General features: G+C 41.9%; 1 protein-coding gene across 1 annotated transcript; it reads left to right on the top strand.

Annotated features, from left to right (window-relative positions):
* Positions 1-321: 321 nt before the first annotated feature.
* Positions 322-6,004, top strand: VPS2.2 (SNF7 family protein). The gene is made up of 11 exons (XM_010260368.3): positions 322-493; positions 761-805; positions 1,185-1,219; positions 1,299-1,349; positions 1,766-1,870; positions 1,959-2,030; positions 2,224-2,295; positions 3,394-3,474; positions 3,627-3,662; positions 3,760-3,818; positions 5,656-6,004. The coding sequence occupies exons 1-11, from the start codon at positions 460-462 to the stop codon at positions 5,714-5,716; spliced, it is 651 nt and encodes a 216-aa protein (XP_010258670.1). The 5' UTR covers positions 322-459; the 3' UTR covers positions 5,717-6,004.
* The last annotated feature ends 12,161 nt before the right edge of the window (positions 6,005-18,165 follow it).

Here is an 18,165-nt window from a genome sequence, read left to right as displayed (position 1 = left end):
AAACCGAATTTCACTGAGTTGGACCTAAAATTAATTAACAAACGAACCTATTATATTAAACTCGAATTCAGCTTAAACAGTACCAAGTCGAAGTTTTCACAACTCGAATAACTCGCTCGGCTCGTGGCCACCTATACTGGGCACCGCCCGCCCACATTGCGTTCGGCTATACCTGTAGCAAATTAGTATTATGCCTTACGGTTATGGGTGACAACTTGTGACCAATTTGCCATAATAAGAAAGTTATGTACATTTAGGTAATTGACAACTTGTAACGGCTACCTCGATGATTACCGTTAGATATGAACCCTGAGCACGCTCTTCTAAAGCTGCAAGCCGCACTCAATTCTCAGAGAGAGAGAGAGAGAGATTGCCAAGCGATTAGAAGAAAGTTAGGGTATCGTCAACGCCGGTTCACTGTTAATTTAGGGTTTCATCTTCTTGAGATAGAAGATCGCCATGAACATTTTCAAGAAGAAAACCTCTCCCAAAGGTAGGCACCGTTAAGTTCCGAGTTTCATTTATTTAACATCTTTAGTTTACTCTACTATTCGATGTTCCTACTCTACTTCTGGAGTTCTGGGGTGTTCTCTGGTATTTTTAATTAGGGTAATTTGGTACTCGTTTTAGCTCTTTCTGATGCATCCCTTTCCCTTTCTCATATTTCGTCAGAAATAACTTTGATTAGTATCAGACTTCTTGTTTCTCTTTTGATTTTTGTTACTGATCTAAAGAAAGAAAATGTTTTCTTGGATTGCAGATGCACTCAGACAGAGCAAAAGAGAAATGGCGGTTGCGACAAGAGGTAAATTTCGTTGAAGTAAAGTCAATTGCAGAGCAGATTCTTATTTTCAGAAGTTATCTAAATAATTAGTTAAACCCATGAGCCTTCTCTTGTATTTGAATTCCAAACTTGTGGTCTCTAGCCACGATCGATAGTGGTTGTTACTTTGCACTAAGTGGGGCAGGAATTTAGCTAGGTTGGTTCATGGATAGCCCATTATAATGTAACAAATTATCATCCAAACTAGTGAGGTCTCTTAATGGGCTTCAGTGAAAGGGGGTCTAGATCAATTATCAACTGACTGTTAATTTGAGCCTAATTTTTTGTTTATAAAAAATTAAACGCTGTGTTGCTTATATTTTTTTTTTGTACTGACTACTGGATTACTTATTAACCTAAGGTATCGAACGTGAGATTGCATCTCTGCAACTGGAGGTATGTTAGTAGGAGAAATTCAGTTTTCTTTTATATATTTTTTCTTTTGCAATGTTTACCTGTGTGTGGAAAACGACAGGAAAAGAAATTGGTGGCAGAGATCAAAAAGGAGGCTAAGACTGGAAATGAGGTAAGTTTATCTGTTAATTGGACCCTAGTTCTTCTTAATTTGACAATTCAATTTAAAAGTCATGCCAGTTCCACTTTCCCATATCATGCCTTAGATCCTTTTATGGTGCTGTAAGGGTAAAAGGATAAAAAAAATAAGAAGAAGAATATCCTCATGGATTTATCTGGATCTTTTGAGGGCTCCAGCAGAAATGAGGTATTAAGTAGATTTTACAGATTCTGGTACACCTTCCAATATCTCAGTCAACCAAACTGCAACAGGAAGTGAAATTTTTGTTACACCTGGGCTGTGCCTGAATACACTTAAGATTTTGAAGTTTAACTGGACCAAATTTATATGATTCTAAAATGAAAATATAGGATCGGGAAGGAGAAGTACATTGATTTTCTGACCATTTCTATATATGCATGGACCAGAAAGCCACAAGAATCCTGGCTCGCCAACTCGTTCGGTTGCGCCAACAAATTACAAACTTGCAAGGAAGCCGTGCCCAAATCAGAGGTGTAGCAACTCATACACAGGTCACTGTTCTACTGGCAGTAGTATACGTAAACATTATTAGGAATGCTTCCCTTCCTGAAATCTAACTTTATGTTATTATTATCATAGGCGTTGTATGCCAGTACCTCGATTTCGACGGGGATGAAGGGTGCAACGAAAGCAATGGTAGCAATGAACAAGGTATTTATCTTAATAGATATGTTGGATAATGTTGTTATTGTTGGATAATCTTAACAGCATATGTTGCTAATGTTACCTAATCTTTGCATTGTAGAAAATGCTTATTTTATTTAAAAAACTTCTCCTCTGTTTGAGATATTGGGATATTATGATTCTAAAGCTCTAATGATTCTAATGTCATGGCATGTTTCAGCAAATGGCACCAGCGAAGCAAGCAAAAGTGATTAGGGAGTTCCAGAAGCAGTCTACACAACTGGACATGACGGTAAGATGCATTTTCATACATATCTCTATGTTCACCATTTAGTTTTTGTTCTTGTGGAACTGGTTTGAATTCTTGATTGAGTTGATTTAACTTGGATAGCTTTCGAATCTACAAAACTAGACTGCTTGGTGCACTGGTAAAATATCGGGCTGGCCAATAAGAACTGTTAGCCCACCTGTCTATTTGAGTCTGGTTTAATACATAGCCTATGCTGATTAATAAGTGGATTGGGATAGCCCTGGAAATTAAGTAATTCCCATAAACCCAAGAAACCTTCATTCTCATTGAATTCCTGATGTAATTTTTTCAAACCTTACAGTTTTTTTTCCTGGACCCAGATTTATCATTTTCATGTGATCTGAATCTTATCAGACACATCAGCACCTGTTGTATCTAGTCTCATGAAATCCAATGTACCATATGCCATATCCCATTAAAATGAAAATTATTCCCAAGAAAAGAGAAGCTACTGGGGATTGATCCTGTAATGCTTTGCCTAGTCTAACAAGTAGAATCAAGTGGGCATCTTGCTGTCCTTCTTTATTTGGTTTTGATGAGTTGTACATTTATTTCACTGATATGAAAGCCAACATACCATATGCCATATCCCATTAAAATGAAAATTATTCCCGAGAAAAGAAAAGCTACTGAGTCCTGTAATGCTATGCCTAGTCTAACAAGTAGAATCAAGTGAGTATCTGACTGTCCTTATTCATTTGGTTTTGATGAGTTGTACATTTATCTCACTGATAGTCAAGTGTAGTAGAATGAAGTGACATTTTTCCTAATGCTATTGAGGATTGAACCTGTAATGCTTTGCGTAGTCTAACAAGTAGAATCAAGTGAGCATCTTTATGTAAAATTCATTTGGTCAAGTGTAGTAGAATTAAGTGACATTTTTCCTAATTCAATTGTTTTAGTGAAGACCTTACCTAGTCAGATATTACTTGCATTGAGTTTGTACACTCCTCTGTAAGGGGGAAGTCATCATTAGTTAAAGAAATACACAGTTGCATTATGCTGGCATGCTTTCTTGCATATAGATATGTGCATTAATAATATCTGGGGATATAAAACATTCCATTGTTCTCTATTCAGATTGAGATGATGTCAGAGTCTATTGATGAAACCCTGGACAAAGATGAGGCTGAAGAGGAAACAGAGGAGCTCACTAACCAGGTAATTCCAAACAGGCTAATTTCTACTGTTTTTGCTTTTGTTTTATGGTTAACGGTTTCTATCAAACACTGAGACCCATCATACATTAGTTGCTACATTATTTTCTAAACTAGTCCTAGATCTCACTGTATCTTTACACTGTTCAATTGTAGGTTCTTGATGAGATTGGTGTCGATATTGCTTCACAGGTTAGCTATTCAAAATTGATAAATAAAGACATATGTTTCTTAATTTATTTATGTAAAAAAAACTATACAACTGATTCACATCTTCATCTTCTGACAGTTATCCTCGGCTCCTAAAGGTCGGATAGCATCAAAGAAAATTGAAAATGTTGTTCCAAGGTACATACCATATTTTATATCAAGTTTTTCTTTAGGGATGCACTAATTGGATATTAGCAATTCAATAAGATATTTGGAAAAAACCTATTCATATTGGCACATGACATACATGTACAAGTAAAACCCAACATTTGATGTGCTAATGGGATATTCTCCCCAGTCTGAAACCCTGCCAAGTCAGCACTTACATGGACAGAAGGAACGTGCACTTAATGAGGCTTTTTAAGCCACATTGTGGGGACAAAAGTGTGAGGCTTTTAAGCCACACACTCTTACTAGTCCTTTTGATAAGTCCTAAATATGCCAAGAACAGTGCAGGGGATTTTTTATAGTGGTTGGTTATGATTAAGCCACATTGTGGGGACAAAAGTGTGAGGCTTTTAAGCCACACTCTTACTAGTCCTTTTGATAAGTCCTAAATATGCCAAGAACAGTGCAGGGGATTTTTTATAGTGGTTGGTTATGATTGTCTTATCTTGTGCTCCTTACAGTCCAAAACCTAAACTCCTACTCCAAAGCTTATCAAAGCAATCATTCCCCAACATGATCGCTTGAAAATGGCAAAAAAAAAAAAATGTTGCCATAAATCAGTGCAATAAAAAGAATTCTGATTAGCTCAACGCTATTCAGCTGGTTGTTGAACCAATGATAGTGCCCCATGACAGTGATAAAACATATGGGGCCCACATTACTGGCATTGGCCACTATCATTGGTTCCACAGCCCACTGAACAGCTATTGTGTTCAGTTAATCCTTCCTGGCAAAAATCTTGTTACCTTTTCTTTCCAACCCAACTAAACACAGCTTATGCAAAAACGGTAAGAGTGTCCTGCAACATGAATGTCATTGTTTTCACTTGTTTTTGAAATCTGTTCTTGTTTTCAGAGGGAAAACAAGTTGCTTTTGTTTCAAAAAACAATACATGTTTTTGTTTTTGGTATCGACAAAATATTGATTTATAAAACAAAAACAAATTTTTAAGAACCGGCAATCTGTTTGAAACACACAACAAAGAACATGTTCTTTTGTGTTTGTGTTTTAAGAAACAATCTGTTTTCAAACATGATTGATTTGTTTTTTATGTGTTTTAAGAAACAATCTGTTTTTTATTTGTTTGTGGAACCGCGACAACCAATGCCCCCTAAATTATCAAGTTTTATAAATTTACCACAGACATAAATGTCCAATACGGGTATGTCCAGAACGCTTTAGCTGTATAGTGGGCTGTGGAATCAATGATAATACTGCACGTCAGTGGTAAAAAATACATGGGCGTACATTGAGGGTTGAATGTTTGTTGGTCCCATGACTGGAGTGCATGGTTTTTAAAACAGTCGGCTTGTTCTGACAAAAAATTAAAAAATTAAAAAAAATAAAAAACGGTCAAAACTGTTCGAACAGTTACAGTTAACCGCCCGGGTCAGCAGTTTACTGATTAAAATCAACGATTTTTTGAGAAATCCCGGTTTTGGGGAAAAACAGAACCGGTTACCTGGCCGGTTTCCGGTTTTTCCGGTCCGGTTTTGAAAACCATGCTGGAGTGGACATTATTATTGGTTCCAACAGCCTACTGTTGCGTTTAGCGCTAATCCCGTCCAAAGCACGTTCACTTGAAAACTTGATGAATTTCTTAAACTTGGTATTATCTGTTTGCTGTGTTTTTTGCACTGGTTGAAACCCTTTTTCTTTTTATTTTCTTTTTTGCCTTTTCAACGATGATCCCATTATTTATATAACGTAAAATCCATATCCTTGAAAAATGTAGTGTTTGAATCCTATTTATTTTCAAGGTTTTACTGAGTCTGACATCTCATCATACCTGTTTTGCCATTTGCAGTTCTGAGTCTACCGATGTTGAAGATCTAGAGAAGAGGTTGGCTTCCCTTCGACGCATTTGACCTGTCAAACAGAAACCAACCTTGAAATATATTCTTTTATGTAAATCCTCCAAAGTTAGAGACATTGCATGCATGAAGAGTATTAGTTATGATAGGTGTTCTGTACTTCATCATATATAAAAGTTACCATAGTATATATTCATTTAGAAGCACGTCCGTTACTCGTGATCTGAGATGAGCCCGATGTTGGGTTTTACTCTGTTGTTTATTTGGCTCAGATGTATTAGGACAAGCGCATTCTAATGCATATAGTTCTCAAAATGAGCCCGATGATGCTTCTTTGATCAAGGATCAAATTATTGATATTCTTGGTGTGTATCAATTGATCGATACACATCATCCCAAACTTTCAAAAACCCCAAATTCCTAGTATTTCGGTGCAGTCATGAAGTCTGGATCTGCTCACAACAAAAACTGTCCAGACACTGTTTCAGCATGATCAATGGTGGGTTTTAGGTTTGTGTTTTGTTGGCCAAGACATCACAACTATGATGAGATAGATGTATGAGCACTAAATTTGCCATGCCACTAAATTTAGAGGCACTAAGGTGAGATGTGCCACAAGTTTGAATTTAACATGTCACTAAAGTTGCCTATTAAAAACCACAAATAAGGGGCTTGAACCCTAGTCATTTATTTGTAATGACTACAAGTTCACTACTATGCCAGGTGTTTGGAATATTGATATGTATTTTAATTCTTCATTAAACACCCTTTTTAATGGATGGTTGTAAATAAAAGCTAAAATTCATGTTCAGAGAATTGGACCGCGGAAAAATGGAGAGGTTCACGGGTTAGAGGTTCAATTGGGGTCAAATTGTGATGATATATATTAGATTATAATATATTCAAAATATATAATTATACTCCTCTAGCATATATATTTTTTATTTTAGTTTTAATTTTTTATAAGGGACCTATCTTTATGTACTAAAAAATTTTTAAAAAACCAGCTGGTTTTACTGGTCCATTGAACTAAGGGCCCAAATCACAGTTCAAACGGTCCAATCGTTCACAGTTCAAACGGTCCAATCGTGGTTTGGTCTTGTTTTATAAACAATGATAAATGTTATTACAAATTATATTGATTCTTTAAAAACTAAGGTATGTGTGTATATATACACACATTTTAAATTTTCTATCATTTTAATTATGTCCCGATATTTCGCACTTTGTATCAATGTTTTAAAAGACGACTTGGAACCGGAACCGGAACCGGAACCGTTTTGGCCATCAATTTCTAGGTCGATGATTCGATCGTCCGGTTCAAATGAATGGCTCGTTCTAACAAAAAATTAAAAATTAATAATTAAAATGAAAAACAACAAAAAATTATCGAATGGTTTGACCACCCGGGTCAATGGGTCATTGACCAATTCAACGGTTTTTTGCCAGGGACCGAGTTTTGAGGTAAAACAGAACCGGTTGCCTAAATGGCTTCCATGTCGAATGTCCAACCATCTGGGTCAATGGTGGTTCAAAAATATTGCTTTATATAAATCATTGAAATATGGTTTTTTATGTTTAAATAACTTATTTATAATCATATAAAACTCATATTTTTTGTTATTAATATAATTTTTAGGATTTATATGAGTTTCTCAGTGTATCCATGTGTATCTTAATTTTTTGTCTGTATCCATATCCAAAGTGTATCTCGATATGACTCTTAAAGTTGCTTCTCCAATACACATTGCATTTCCGATACTTTGAAACTTGGTTACTATTGTAAAAGAAAATAGAAGCACACTAGAGGTGACTCAAACTTGGTTACTATGTGACTCGAGCTATGATCTACTAATTGAGAGGTACATACAACCGAAGATTCATCCATTGAGCTATGACATGAGAGACTTGGCTATATGAGAAAGAAAAGGGCTTGAGATTCTAGCGAGGTAGGAAGTTTTTCCTATTACCAAAGGTATGAACCTAAAAGTGTGTTAGAGGGAGAAACTTAATACACTATGTGACTCAAGTTGCGATCAACAATAGAGAGGTAAATACAACTAAAGATCCTGCCATTTGGCAATGGCATAGACTAGGCCACATAAGCAAAAAAGGGCTCAAGATTCTCATAAGGTAGAAAGTTTTGCCTATTACCAAAGGTATGAATCTAAAAAACTTGCTCTAGTTGATTAGCTAGCAAGCAGCATAAAGTTTCTTTCTGGACATTTGTCTTGCATCGCAATCACATCCTTGAACTCGTGCACACTGATGTGTGTTCCATGAATACCAAAACTATTGGTGGTGATTTATATATATACCCCTCTTCCCTAATTAAGTCCCATATTTAAGACATTAACTCCCACTTTCTCTCATTAAATCCTATATTTAAGGTATTTTTATATCATTAAATTCAACTAATTAAATCAAGGGTAAAAAACTTAGTTTTTGTGTTAAAATAGTAATCCTTAGATTCTCTTTTTAAAATGCAATAATACCTTCCCTATCAAATGCTTTAGCATTATATCTAATCAAAAAATTTTAAAAGACAAATATAAGCTTACAAGTTACAAAATCAATGTTGGGATTATGTTTAATGGACTAATACTTCACTTCTCTCTCTTTTGGTCAATTGAATATTGGAATATAGATGGTTTTGATTGTAATAAACCATCTAAACTGATCTGATAGCGAGTGGATGGGTTTTTTGAAAAATAAATTTACTTAAAATAAATAAATAAATTATATATATATATAAACTAATCTGATAGTGAGTGGATGGGTTTTTTGAAAAATAATTTTACTTAAAATAAATAAATAAATTATATATATATATATATAATTGGGGTCAGGGTGGGGTGAGAACATCATTCCCTATCCCCAACCAACCCTGACCTTAGTCGGGGATCCCTATTAATCCATGTCCCTGTTCCCATTCTGCCAAAGCAATCCTCATCCCCAACCCCATTGGGTTGGAAAAGTTGGGTACCCATCGGGGATGGAGAAACTGCCATCCCTAAAGTAGATCGTTTTGTTTGAGTTTTGACAAGTAAACGACGCACATAGCGATGAGATATAAGCTATGGAGTCTACTAAGAAAGTTGAAGGTGCAAGAATGATACACTACAATATTAAAGCTAGTCACACCCTAGTCACAAACTATATTAAAGCTTTAATGGTCAATGATGGGTCATTTTTTGCAGTATAAATACATATCTGCATACAAAATAATACAAAATACAAGTTTTTGCACTCCACATATTTGCATGTGTACTCCTTCCAACCTGAGCCAAGAACGAATACAAATATGTACAGTGCAAATGCATGCAAAATAATATAAAACAAAAGATTTTGCACTCTACATATTTGTATTTGTACTCCTTCCAAACTGAGCCAAAGGAACGAACATCCTTTTATTGGTTCACCACTTCACCTTCTCACCTTCAAATCTCTTACAAAACTCATTGTATCCTCTAATAATTTCACTTCCTCTACTTCACCCATTTGACTAATATAACTTGGAGCTAAAGTCATAACAAATCGAGGTTCTCTCAGTCCCACATGAATAGGAATAAGTAGGCCAAAGCAAAATGGAATAAAATTGAAGAGAGAGAGAGAGATAAATGGTATAAAGAATGTTGATCCATCAATAAAAAAATATAAACAAATGTTTTATCTTTTTCTATTGTTGTATTTTATTTTCTACTCTTCTCAATGCTTGCACCAATCAAAAGAACAAATGAAGAAAAGAAAAATAGAGCAATGTAAAGAGGGGGAAAATAAGAGAACTGAAAGGCATATACATCCATCAGATCTTTTTGGAGTTATCTTAGATGATTCCATCAAATCAAATCTTAATCTAAAAATGAAGACATAGAAGTCCATCTAATTAAGAACCCCATTGTCGTCCACATCTCCTTCCCTCAACATGATCTGCATCTTGTCATCTATCGATCCTTACAACCCCAAAAGGGAAGATTTTCTCTTCAAACTATCGAACATGATGAATCCCTTATCGAGGTCTATGAGCAACTAAAACCCTTTCTAGATCTCCTCAACCAAATCTACCCGTGCAACTTCTCAACAATTATGGGTAAGGAAGTAGAAACCTTAGAAATTGATGGCCTTTCATTATTATGAGAAGAAAAGGGATAAATCTCCTCCCACCTCTTTAATCTAAAAACCATTAATTACCATTTTGGACTAAATTAAAGCTATAGTTGGAAAGATTTAACAATTCAATTTGGAAGTTGGATAAGATGAGGAAAAATCATCAGTGGTTAGTGGGTAAGTGAGACAAAGAGAGGAAGATTCGGGTATTAATGGCCAATAAAAACCAAAAACTAAAGCTGAATTAAAGATGAGGAGTTCCCATTAACTTGAATGCCATTTGGTTCTGGTTGAGTATACGTTTGTAGCGGCCCTGGTTTGCCATTGTGATGTAGTAGCGGTGACTAGATGTTGGCGAGTCTGGTCACTTAAATGGTGACAACCTCAGGTTGGGTATTACTATGTACTCATTTTAATATCAAATTTTGTAGTGGTCCAACAGAATCTTAATGTGAACAAGTCTTTACTACTTGCAAAAAAAAAAAGTGAATTTCTTTGATGGCAGGTCTTTGTTTAATGAAATTGACACAAACAGCTGAAGGGATAAAATTGGTTTTTGAAAATATTTAACTGTACTAGTTTTAGTATTTAGATAAATGTTAAGGGAGGTTATTGATATTAATAATATACTATATTTTAAAATCAACTAAAAATGAAATCAGTTTTTCTAGGTGTTAGATAAGTAGTTATACCACATTTGGGTCGAACAAGTGAGTCCAAGATACAAGTCTGGATTTCCTACCCATGACAATTCTACCCACATAATATCGCAGCCACAAATGGGGAACATCTCATCCTCTTACATGTTATTATGCATGGGGAGATGTTCCCAATGCACGGGGGTAGTGTTTTGTGGGTGCACGTGGGTAGATTTGTTGTGGATAGGAGATCCAAAGTCCCAAGAATAGATATGATAAATAAAATATTATATATTTGTCATATTAAACAAAAATAGATATGATAAATAAAATAGTTTTATTAATGATAGAGATAGAATGCAATGTTTAAACTCCATAAATGAGTTTCCCTAAGTGGTGGGCCAATAGTTCAAAAATTTAGATCAATGGATTAACCCATGATGTCATAGTAAAATAATATATTCTTTTCTAAAAGTAGAAAATAATAAAAATATAGAAAATGCATAAAATAGAAAATTGTAGACACATCTTTAACATTATATATTAATTCATATTAAAAAAGATAAGTGTGATAAATAAGAAATAATTTTATTAATGATATTATGAAATACAAGATTTAAAACCAAATGGGTCAACCCATCATGTTATAATTGAATAATAAAATTTAAAAATATAGAAATACAAAAAATATTAGTAGAAAATTTACCACATCTCTAATATTATATAGCCATCATATTAAAGAAAATGAGTGTGATAAATAAGAATTTCTTTAATTTATGATGGAAATGGAATGCAAAAAGTAAATTTGTCATGAAAAGGAAAATGTTTTCCATTCATGGAATGTGATGATGCACAATCCGGCCGCCCTTAGCTGTCAACGATCTTGCCTCTGAACTGAGTGGCAGGGACATGAAACGGAAGGAGAAGAGAAGCTCCGGGGAGAACCCGGCGTAAGGGCTCCGAAGCTCAAGTTAGAGTCTTTCAAAGGCAAGATAGACTAGATAGCGCAAAAGTTAGCATACCTCGTTCCTGGGGGGTAGGAGCCTTTTATAACCACCTCGCGCACTCACTTCCAGGCTTCCGTCAGATCGGGCATGATTACTTTTGAACCCCTGCCAGTTCAGATGTCATTTCCTCTAGCCAGACAGAACCACCACTGCTCCTTTTAGCGGAGCCGTCTCTGCGGCTAGTGACGACGGTTGCAGGTGGCGGTAGCAGGAAGCCGTTTGAAGTGCAGCTGTCAGGCGTCAGATCCCAAATCAGTCAGGTGCGTCGCCCTTGGATACGGATGTCCTTGGTGTCGGGTACGTTTGGTCAGCCTGGTGTTTCGGAAGCGAAGTGTTGGAGTGGCGAGCGAGGTGTCTTGAGTTCGGTTTGGAGTGTTCCGAGCTGCCATGGGCCAGCTCGGGTCAGCTTTGTGAGGCTTGGGGCCCAGTATAGTTCGTGCAACTTGCAGGGAGCTCGGGTTCTCAGTAGGGAGCTCGCTCTTAATAGGGAGCTCGGACTCCCAGTAGGGAGCTCGGACTCAGTAGGGAGCTCGAGTTCTTATTTAGGGAGCTCGAACCCTTAACAAGGAGCTCGCTCTTAACAGGGAGCTCGGGCTCCTAGTAGGGAGCTCGGACTCTTGGTAGGGAGCTCGGACCCAGTAGAGCGGTCTGGAGTTCGGGCTCGGTAGTGAGCTTGGAATTGCTTCCGATGTTCGCTTCGGGTGCTCTACTGTCCTGAGTTGCCTGCCTTTGCCACGTGTCGGGCGATTGCGAGGTCGGGCCAAATTTCCCTTCATCAATTGCCCCCCACTCCCTACAACAAGGGTCCTGTCTTGGCGCGGGGAGTTCGTAAGGTAGCAGGAGGGTTTTGGTCCGTGCTGAGGGCACTCGATTTAATTTGACTTTCAAAAAAGGGCGCGCGTTTGGGAGACGTGACGGCAGTCGTTCGAGAGTTGGGCTGCAGATGCTTTTATTGCGAGGAGACGTGCGCCGACACCCCGTCAATTTCGAGAAGGTGCGTGCTGACACCCGTCCTCTGACAGGACGTGCGTGATGCTCCGTCAATTTCAGAAAGACGTGCGCTGATTGGTCTCGGAAGACGTGCGCTGTGGGTCGTTGGATTGGCTTCGATCTGGGCCGTCGCTTTCCGGCCGCTGTTGATATAAATAGCGTGCGGGGGGGGGGGGGGGGGGGCGTCCTTGCTACTGTTGTACATCTTGAGCTCGCGCCTAAGTTTCAGTTCGCGTCCAGGCTTTTCAGCTCGCGTCCCAGGTTCCTTGCTTGTTCGAGCTTTCGTGGTCTGCTTCAGTCTTCTTCCCGGGTGAGTGCTTTTGGAATCCCGTTCCGTTTCCCGATGTCTAGTTCGGAGGGTTCAGACTGTTCAAGCGGATCTGATGTAGGTTCTACGAACCAGTTTGCGTCCCCCGGTAGTTCAAGTGAGCCCGATGTAGGTCCTGAGGAAGGGGTCGGGCCCACAGCCCGAGGTGCTTCGGGTAGGTCGGCGTCCACCTCCCGTCATGGCCGGGTTGTAGATCAGTTCGGCCCTTCGACTATGACGCCTGAGGGACTTCAATCCCTCATAGACTACTACGACTTGCCCGGGGAGCACGGTTACTTCATCCCTACGGGCAGCTTCCCTTGGGAACACGGTCCTAATGAGATCGTGATTTTCCGGGAACAGCTTGCTGCGGGGCTGCGACTGCCCTTTCATCCTCTTCTCATCGAGGTTCTAAACCACTTCGATGTGACGATTGGCCGGCTTCACCCAAACTCTATTAGAAATTTAGTGGGGACGATCTCCTGATTTTGTGACGAGAACTTTCCTTTGGATCTGGAGATTTTCTCCTCTATTTTAATGCTGAAAAAACAAGCGGGTCCCCTTCCTGGGCGTAGGCGGGCATACTACCTGTCTCCTCGCCCGGGCTTCAAGCTCTTACACGGACTCCCTAATAAGGTCCCGGCATGGAAGCAGGACTATTTCGGGGTGCGAAGTGCGCTGGGGTGGCCATTTCAGACCGGCTGGGGGATGGCCGCTCCCGATTCCGGCATCACACTTGATAAGGAGACGGCGAAGGACCTCCGGCAATGGGCGCGGCTTGGGCTGGATTGTCAATGGTATCTGACGGAGGCCAAGCTTATTGCTACGGGCCTGAGTTCGGGTAGGTTCTTTCCCTAGTGATCCTGTCTTGCTCTTCTTTTACGTCTTACTGATGCCGAACTCCTTTTCGCAGGTACGATGGACTCTCGAGGGGCCCGAGGTGGGCACTTGTTCCAGGGCATGAAGAGGAGAAAACGGGTGGCTAAGCGAGCTCGCGCTGAGCCATCCCAGGGTGCGGAGCCCGAGGTGCCGGATTATCCTGCAGAGGAGCCCGAGATGGTTCCTCCTTTGCAGGAGCCGGCGGGGGCTCCTTATGCCGAAACCACACACACGGGGGCTCCCGCTTACTCCGAGTCTGCCCATACGCGAGCTGGGCCGTCGGGCTCGGAGGCCCCAGGGGACTTCAGGAGCGTGCTATCGCCTATTCATGCTCTTCAACGGAGTAAGGAGGCGATGTTTCCCAAGGAAGTTATGGCGTGGACCGAGCTCCCTCTGCACCAAGTGGCCTGCCGTGCTGTTACTCATGCCATGGTGGTAAGTGCTCCCTTCTTTAGAGTTCGGCTTTTATTCTTCTATTCGTTCCTTTGATCCCGTTTTCCTTTGATAGGTGAACTCTTCCATTCACGCCTTGGCGAACCAGGTGGAGAGATGCTCGAGGCAGGCGCGAGCTGTTGAGGAGGCTGCTCGAACTGCTGAGGAGAATGCTCGTGCTGCTGAGGCTGCTGCTCGCCTCGCGCGGTCTAGGCAGGCGAGGTCTCAGAGAGATGCCGAGGCCATGGGAGTGGTGGTGAAGCATATGGCGGAATTAAAGCTGGACCTGGAGCACCAGGTTGAGTATCTTCAGGAGGATATCAGGGAGAGGACTCAGATCTTCTCTCAAGGCATCGAAGACGCGAAGAAGAAAGCTGTCAGTGATTATATTGCTTCGCCGGATTTCGATGATTTGATGGTGGACTCCTATAGGAGGGGTTTCAAGCTAAGCCGGTGGATGATCCGGAATACGTACCCCGACCTCGATACCAGTGCCATATCCACTTTGCGCATTACTCAAGAGATGACTAATGCTGCGGATGCCGAACCGGACTCCGAGGGGGAGGCAGGTCCTTTGGGTGTTGTCGAAGTGGCTTCTGATAATGATGAAGTAGCCCTTGGCTTGTAATGGCCTTTTTTTTTTTTGAATGTACACATCTGAAATGAAATGGCTTTTTGTTCAAGTGCTGGTTATGTCTTCGAGCTGCGTTTTTTGCCGAACTGACCATTTCGGTCCTTCAGTTCATTTTCTGACACCTTTATCTGAAATAAAATGGCTGTTTTTCTGGTCGTCTTCGAGCTGCGTTTTTTGCCGAACTGACCATTTCGGTCCTTCAGTTCGTTTTCTACCTAGGCTTCGGGGTGCTTGCCTTGGTGGTTTATAGGTAGTATCTTCTTAAGTTGACGACGTTCCATGCTCGGGGTACTTGTTTTCCTTCTAGGGTTCCGAGCTCGTATGCTCCCCCACCGAGTGCTTTCATTACTCTGTAGGGTCCTTCCCAGTTTGGTCCAAGTTTCCCTACGCCGGGTTCGGGCACCATAACCTTACGGAGAACCAGGTCGTCGATGCGGAAGTTCCTCTTCTTTACTCGCGCGTTGTAATACCGAGCTACCTTTTGTTGGTAGGCCGTAGTTCGGATGTGCGCGAGGTCTCTCACTTCGTCCAGTAGGTCGAGGTTGGTGCGTAACTCGCCCTCGTTTGTTTGTTCGTCGTACGCTTCTAGTCGCAACGTAGGCACTTCGATTTCTGCCGGGATCACCGCCTCGATGCCGTAGGTGAGGTTAAAGGGGGTCTCTCCTATGGCGGTTTTTTCCATGGTTCGGTGAGCCCATAGAACACTTGGTAGTTCATTTGCCCACAAGCCTTTGGCTCGGTCTAATCGTGCTTTCAGTCCGCGGAGGATGGCTCTGTTCATTACTTCTGTTTGGCCATTTGCCTGCGGGTGTGCGACCGATGTGAAGTTCTGACTAATTCCCATACTTTGGCACCATTCTTGGAACTTGATATCTTCGAACTGTTTGTCGTTGTCAAAGATCAGTACCTGAGGTAGGGGCTATAACTATTGCTAGGGGTTCAGCTTCTATCCACTTTGTGAAGTAATCTATTGCAACCACTAGGAATTGTCTCCCGCCTGTCGCTGGTGGGAATGGCCCCAGGAGGTCGATGCCCCATTGGGCGAAGGGTCATGGGCTGGTGAGGTATTTGAGGTCGGCAGCGGGCTGATGGTGGATGTTGGCATGCTTCTGACATTTGTCGCATTTTCTGACGAGCTCGATTGCCTCTGTCTTCATTGTCGGCCAGTAGTATCCTTGTCGAAGTGCCTTTTGGGCGAGGGCTCTGCCCCCCAGGTGTCCGCCGCACAAGCCTTCATGGATGTCGCGGAGTACCAGCTCGGCTTCGGCTGGGCGCAAGCATCGCAGATAGGGGAGCGTGTAGGATCGTCGGTACAATCGTTCGTCTATCATGACGTATTTGGCTGTCTGGCGCTGCACCCTCTTGGCTGCATTGCGGTCCGCGGGGAGGGTTTTGTCTAACAGGAAGCTCGCGAGTGGGTCGATCCAGCTCGACTTTGCTTCGGTGACGGGAGTGACCTCTTCTGCCCCACCGAGAATGCTGGGCCGAGGTAAGTCCTCTACGTACACGGTTCTCCTGGCGTTGTGGCTCGTGCTAGCCAGTCGGGACAGGGCATCGGTCTCAGCGTTCTCTAACCTCGGGATTTGCTTGATGAAGTGTGACTGGAAGTTGAGCAGAGCCTCCTTTACTTTTGCCAAATATGCAATCATTGTGAGCTCGCGCGCTTCGTATTCGCCTGTAACTTGGTTGACCACGAGCTGGGAATCACTACAGATAACCATGTGCTTTGCTCCGACGTTGTGTGCTAGGTTTAGCCCGGCTATCAGTGCCTCATACTCCAGTTTTAGCCCGACCTTGTGCGTATTCCAGTTTTGTTCCGCTCGGGCCGCGTAGCACTATTCCAGCCCCGCTACCTTGTTGGTTCGAAGAGCCATCTACGTGAAGGATCCAGGGCTCCTCATCCCAGTTCGCGCTTGGTCTAACCAGGAGGGATGCCACACTGACTGCTACTTCACAGGGTTCGGACTCATTTGGCTTGGGAGCTCTGAGTTCGCCCGAACTGGGGATCTCGAGCTCGACCAGCTCAGTTCGAGGCTAAACGTGCATTCTGCGATAAAATTTGTCAAGGCTTGGGCCTTAATGGCAGTTCTTGGCTTGTACTGGAGATCGTACTCGCTGAGTTCGATGGCCCACTTCGTCAGCCGGCCGGAAACCTCGGGTTTGAGTAAAACTTGTCTCAGAGGTTTGTCGGTCAGGACAATGACGGTGTGAGCCTGGAAGTACGGGCAGAGTTTCCGTGCTGCTACCACCAATGCATATGCTAGCTTTTCTATCTGCGGGTACCTTGTCTCTGCTCCCTGCAAGATTTTACTAACATAATATATGGGTTGTTGGACCCGGTCTGCTTCCTTTACTAGTACCGAACTGACCACCTCGTCGCTAGCCGAGAGGTACAGTTCTAAGACTTCGCCTTCCTCGGGCCTAGCTAAGGTTGGCACACTGGCGAGGTAGCCTTTTAGCTCGTCAAACACGAGCTGACAGTCTTGGGTCCATTCGAACCCTTTGCCTTTGATTGCTTTGAAGAAGGGTAGGCAGCGATCTGCCGACTTGGACATGAAGCGACTTAGAGCGGCTATGCGGCCGTTTAGCCTCTGGACTTCTTTTATTTTCCGAGGTGGTCTCATATCTAGGATGGCTTTTATTTTGTCCGGGTTGGCCTCGATACCGCGTCGATTGACAACGTAGCCCAGGAATTTGCCCGAGGTGATGCCAAAGATACATTTGTTGGGGTTCAATTTCATGTTATACTGACGCAGGATTTGGAAGACAGAATCTAAGTCTTGTATTAATTCTTGGGAAAACTGTGTTTTGACGACCATGTCGTCTACATATCACTCTATCTTTTTGCCGATCAGGGGCCAAAACAGCATATTTACAAGTCTTTGAAAGGTCGCCCCGGCGTTTTTTAACCCGAAGGGCATGACCTTGTAACAGTATAGACCGAACTCGGTTATGAAGCTGGTTTTCTCCTCGTCGGATTGGTCCATCCTGATTTGGTTGTAGCCTGAGTAGGCATCCAGGAAGCTTAGCAATTCATGTCCCGAGGTCGCGTCCACTAGGCGGTCGATCCTAGGAAGGGGGAAGCAGTCTTTCGGACAAGCTCAGTTCAAGTCAGTGTAGTCGACGCACATGCGCCACTTGTCGTTCGCCTTTTTCACCAGCACAGGGTTGACCACCCAGCTCGGGTAATGGACTTCCCTTACGAAGTCTGCTGCGAGGAGCTTCTCGACTTCCTCGTCGACCGCTTTCCAGCGCTCTGGGGCTAAGTTCCGTTTCTTCTGTCTAACGGGTCTGACTAAAGGGTTAGTGTTAAGTTTGTGAGTTATAAGACCAGGGTCAATACCAGGCATATCGGCCGCGGACCATGCAAAAATATCTAAATTTTGGAGTAAAAAACTTACCAGTTCGGTCCGTAGGGGTTCTTTGACAAAAGCACCAATCTGGACTGCGCGAGCTGGGTCCGTAGGCGAGGTCGGGATCGCGACTGTTTCTTCTATGGGCGAGGCTCG

This window comes from Nelumbo nucifera, chromosome 7 (assembly GCF_055504915.1).
Source record: "Nelumbo nucifera cultivar China Antique chromosome 7, China Antique-T2T, whole genome shotgun sequence".
NCBI lineage: Eukaryota > Viridiplantae > Streptophyta > Magnoliopsida > Proteales > Nelumbonaceae > Nelumbo > Nelumbo nucifera.
The sequence above is the reverse complement of the archived record's forward strand: the minus strand, read 5'-3'. Positions and strand labels throughout refer to the sequence as shown.

Coding starts and splice junctions, on each gene's coding strand:
- VPS2.2 (XM_010260368.3), top strand. CDS start 460: ATGAACATTTTCAAGAAGAAAACCTCTCCCAAAG. Junction 494..760: donor GAAGAAAACCTCTCCCAAAG/GTAGGCACCGTT, acceptor CTTGGATTGCAG/ATGCACTCAGACAGAGCAAA. Junction 1,350..1,765: donor AGGCTAAGACTGGAAATGAG/GTAAGTTTATCT, acceptor TGCATGGACCAG/AAAGCCACAAGAATCCTGGC.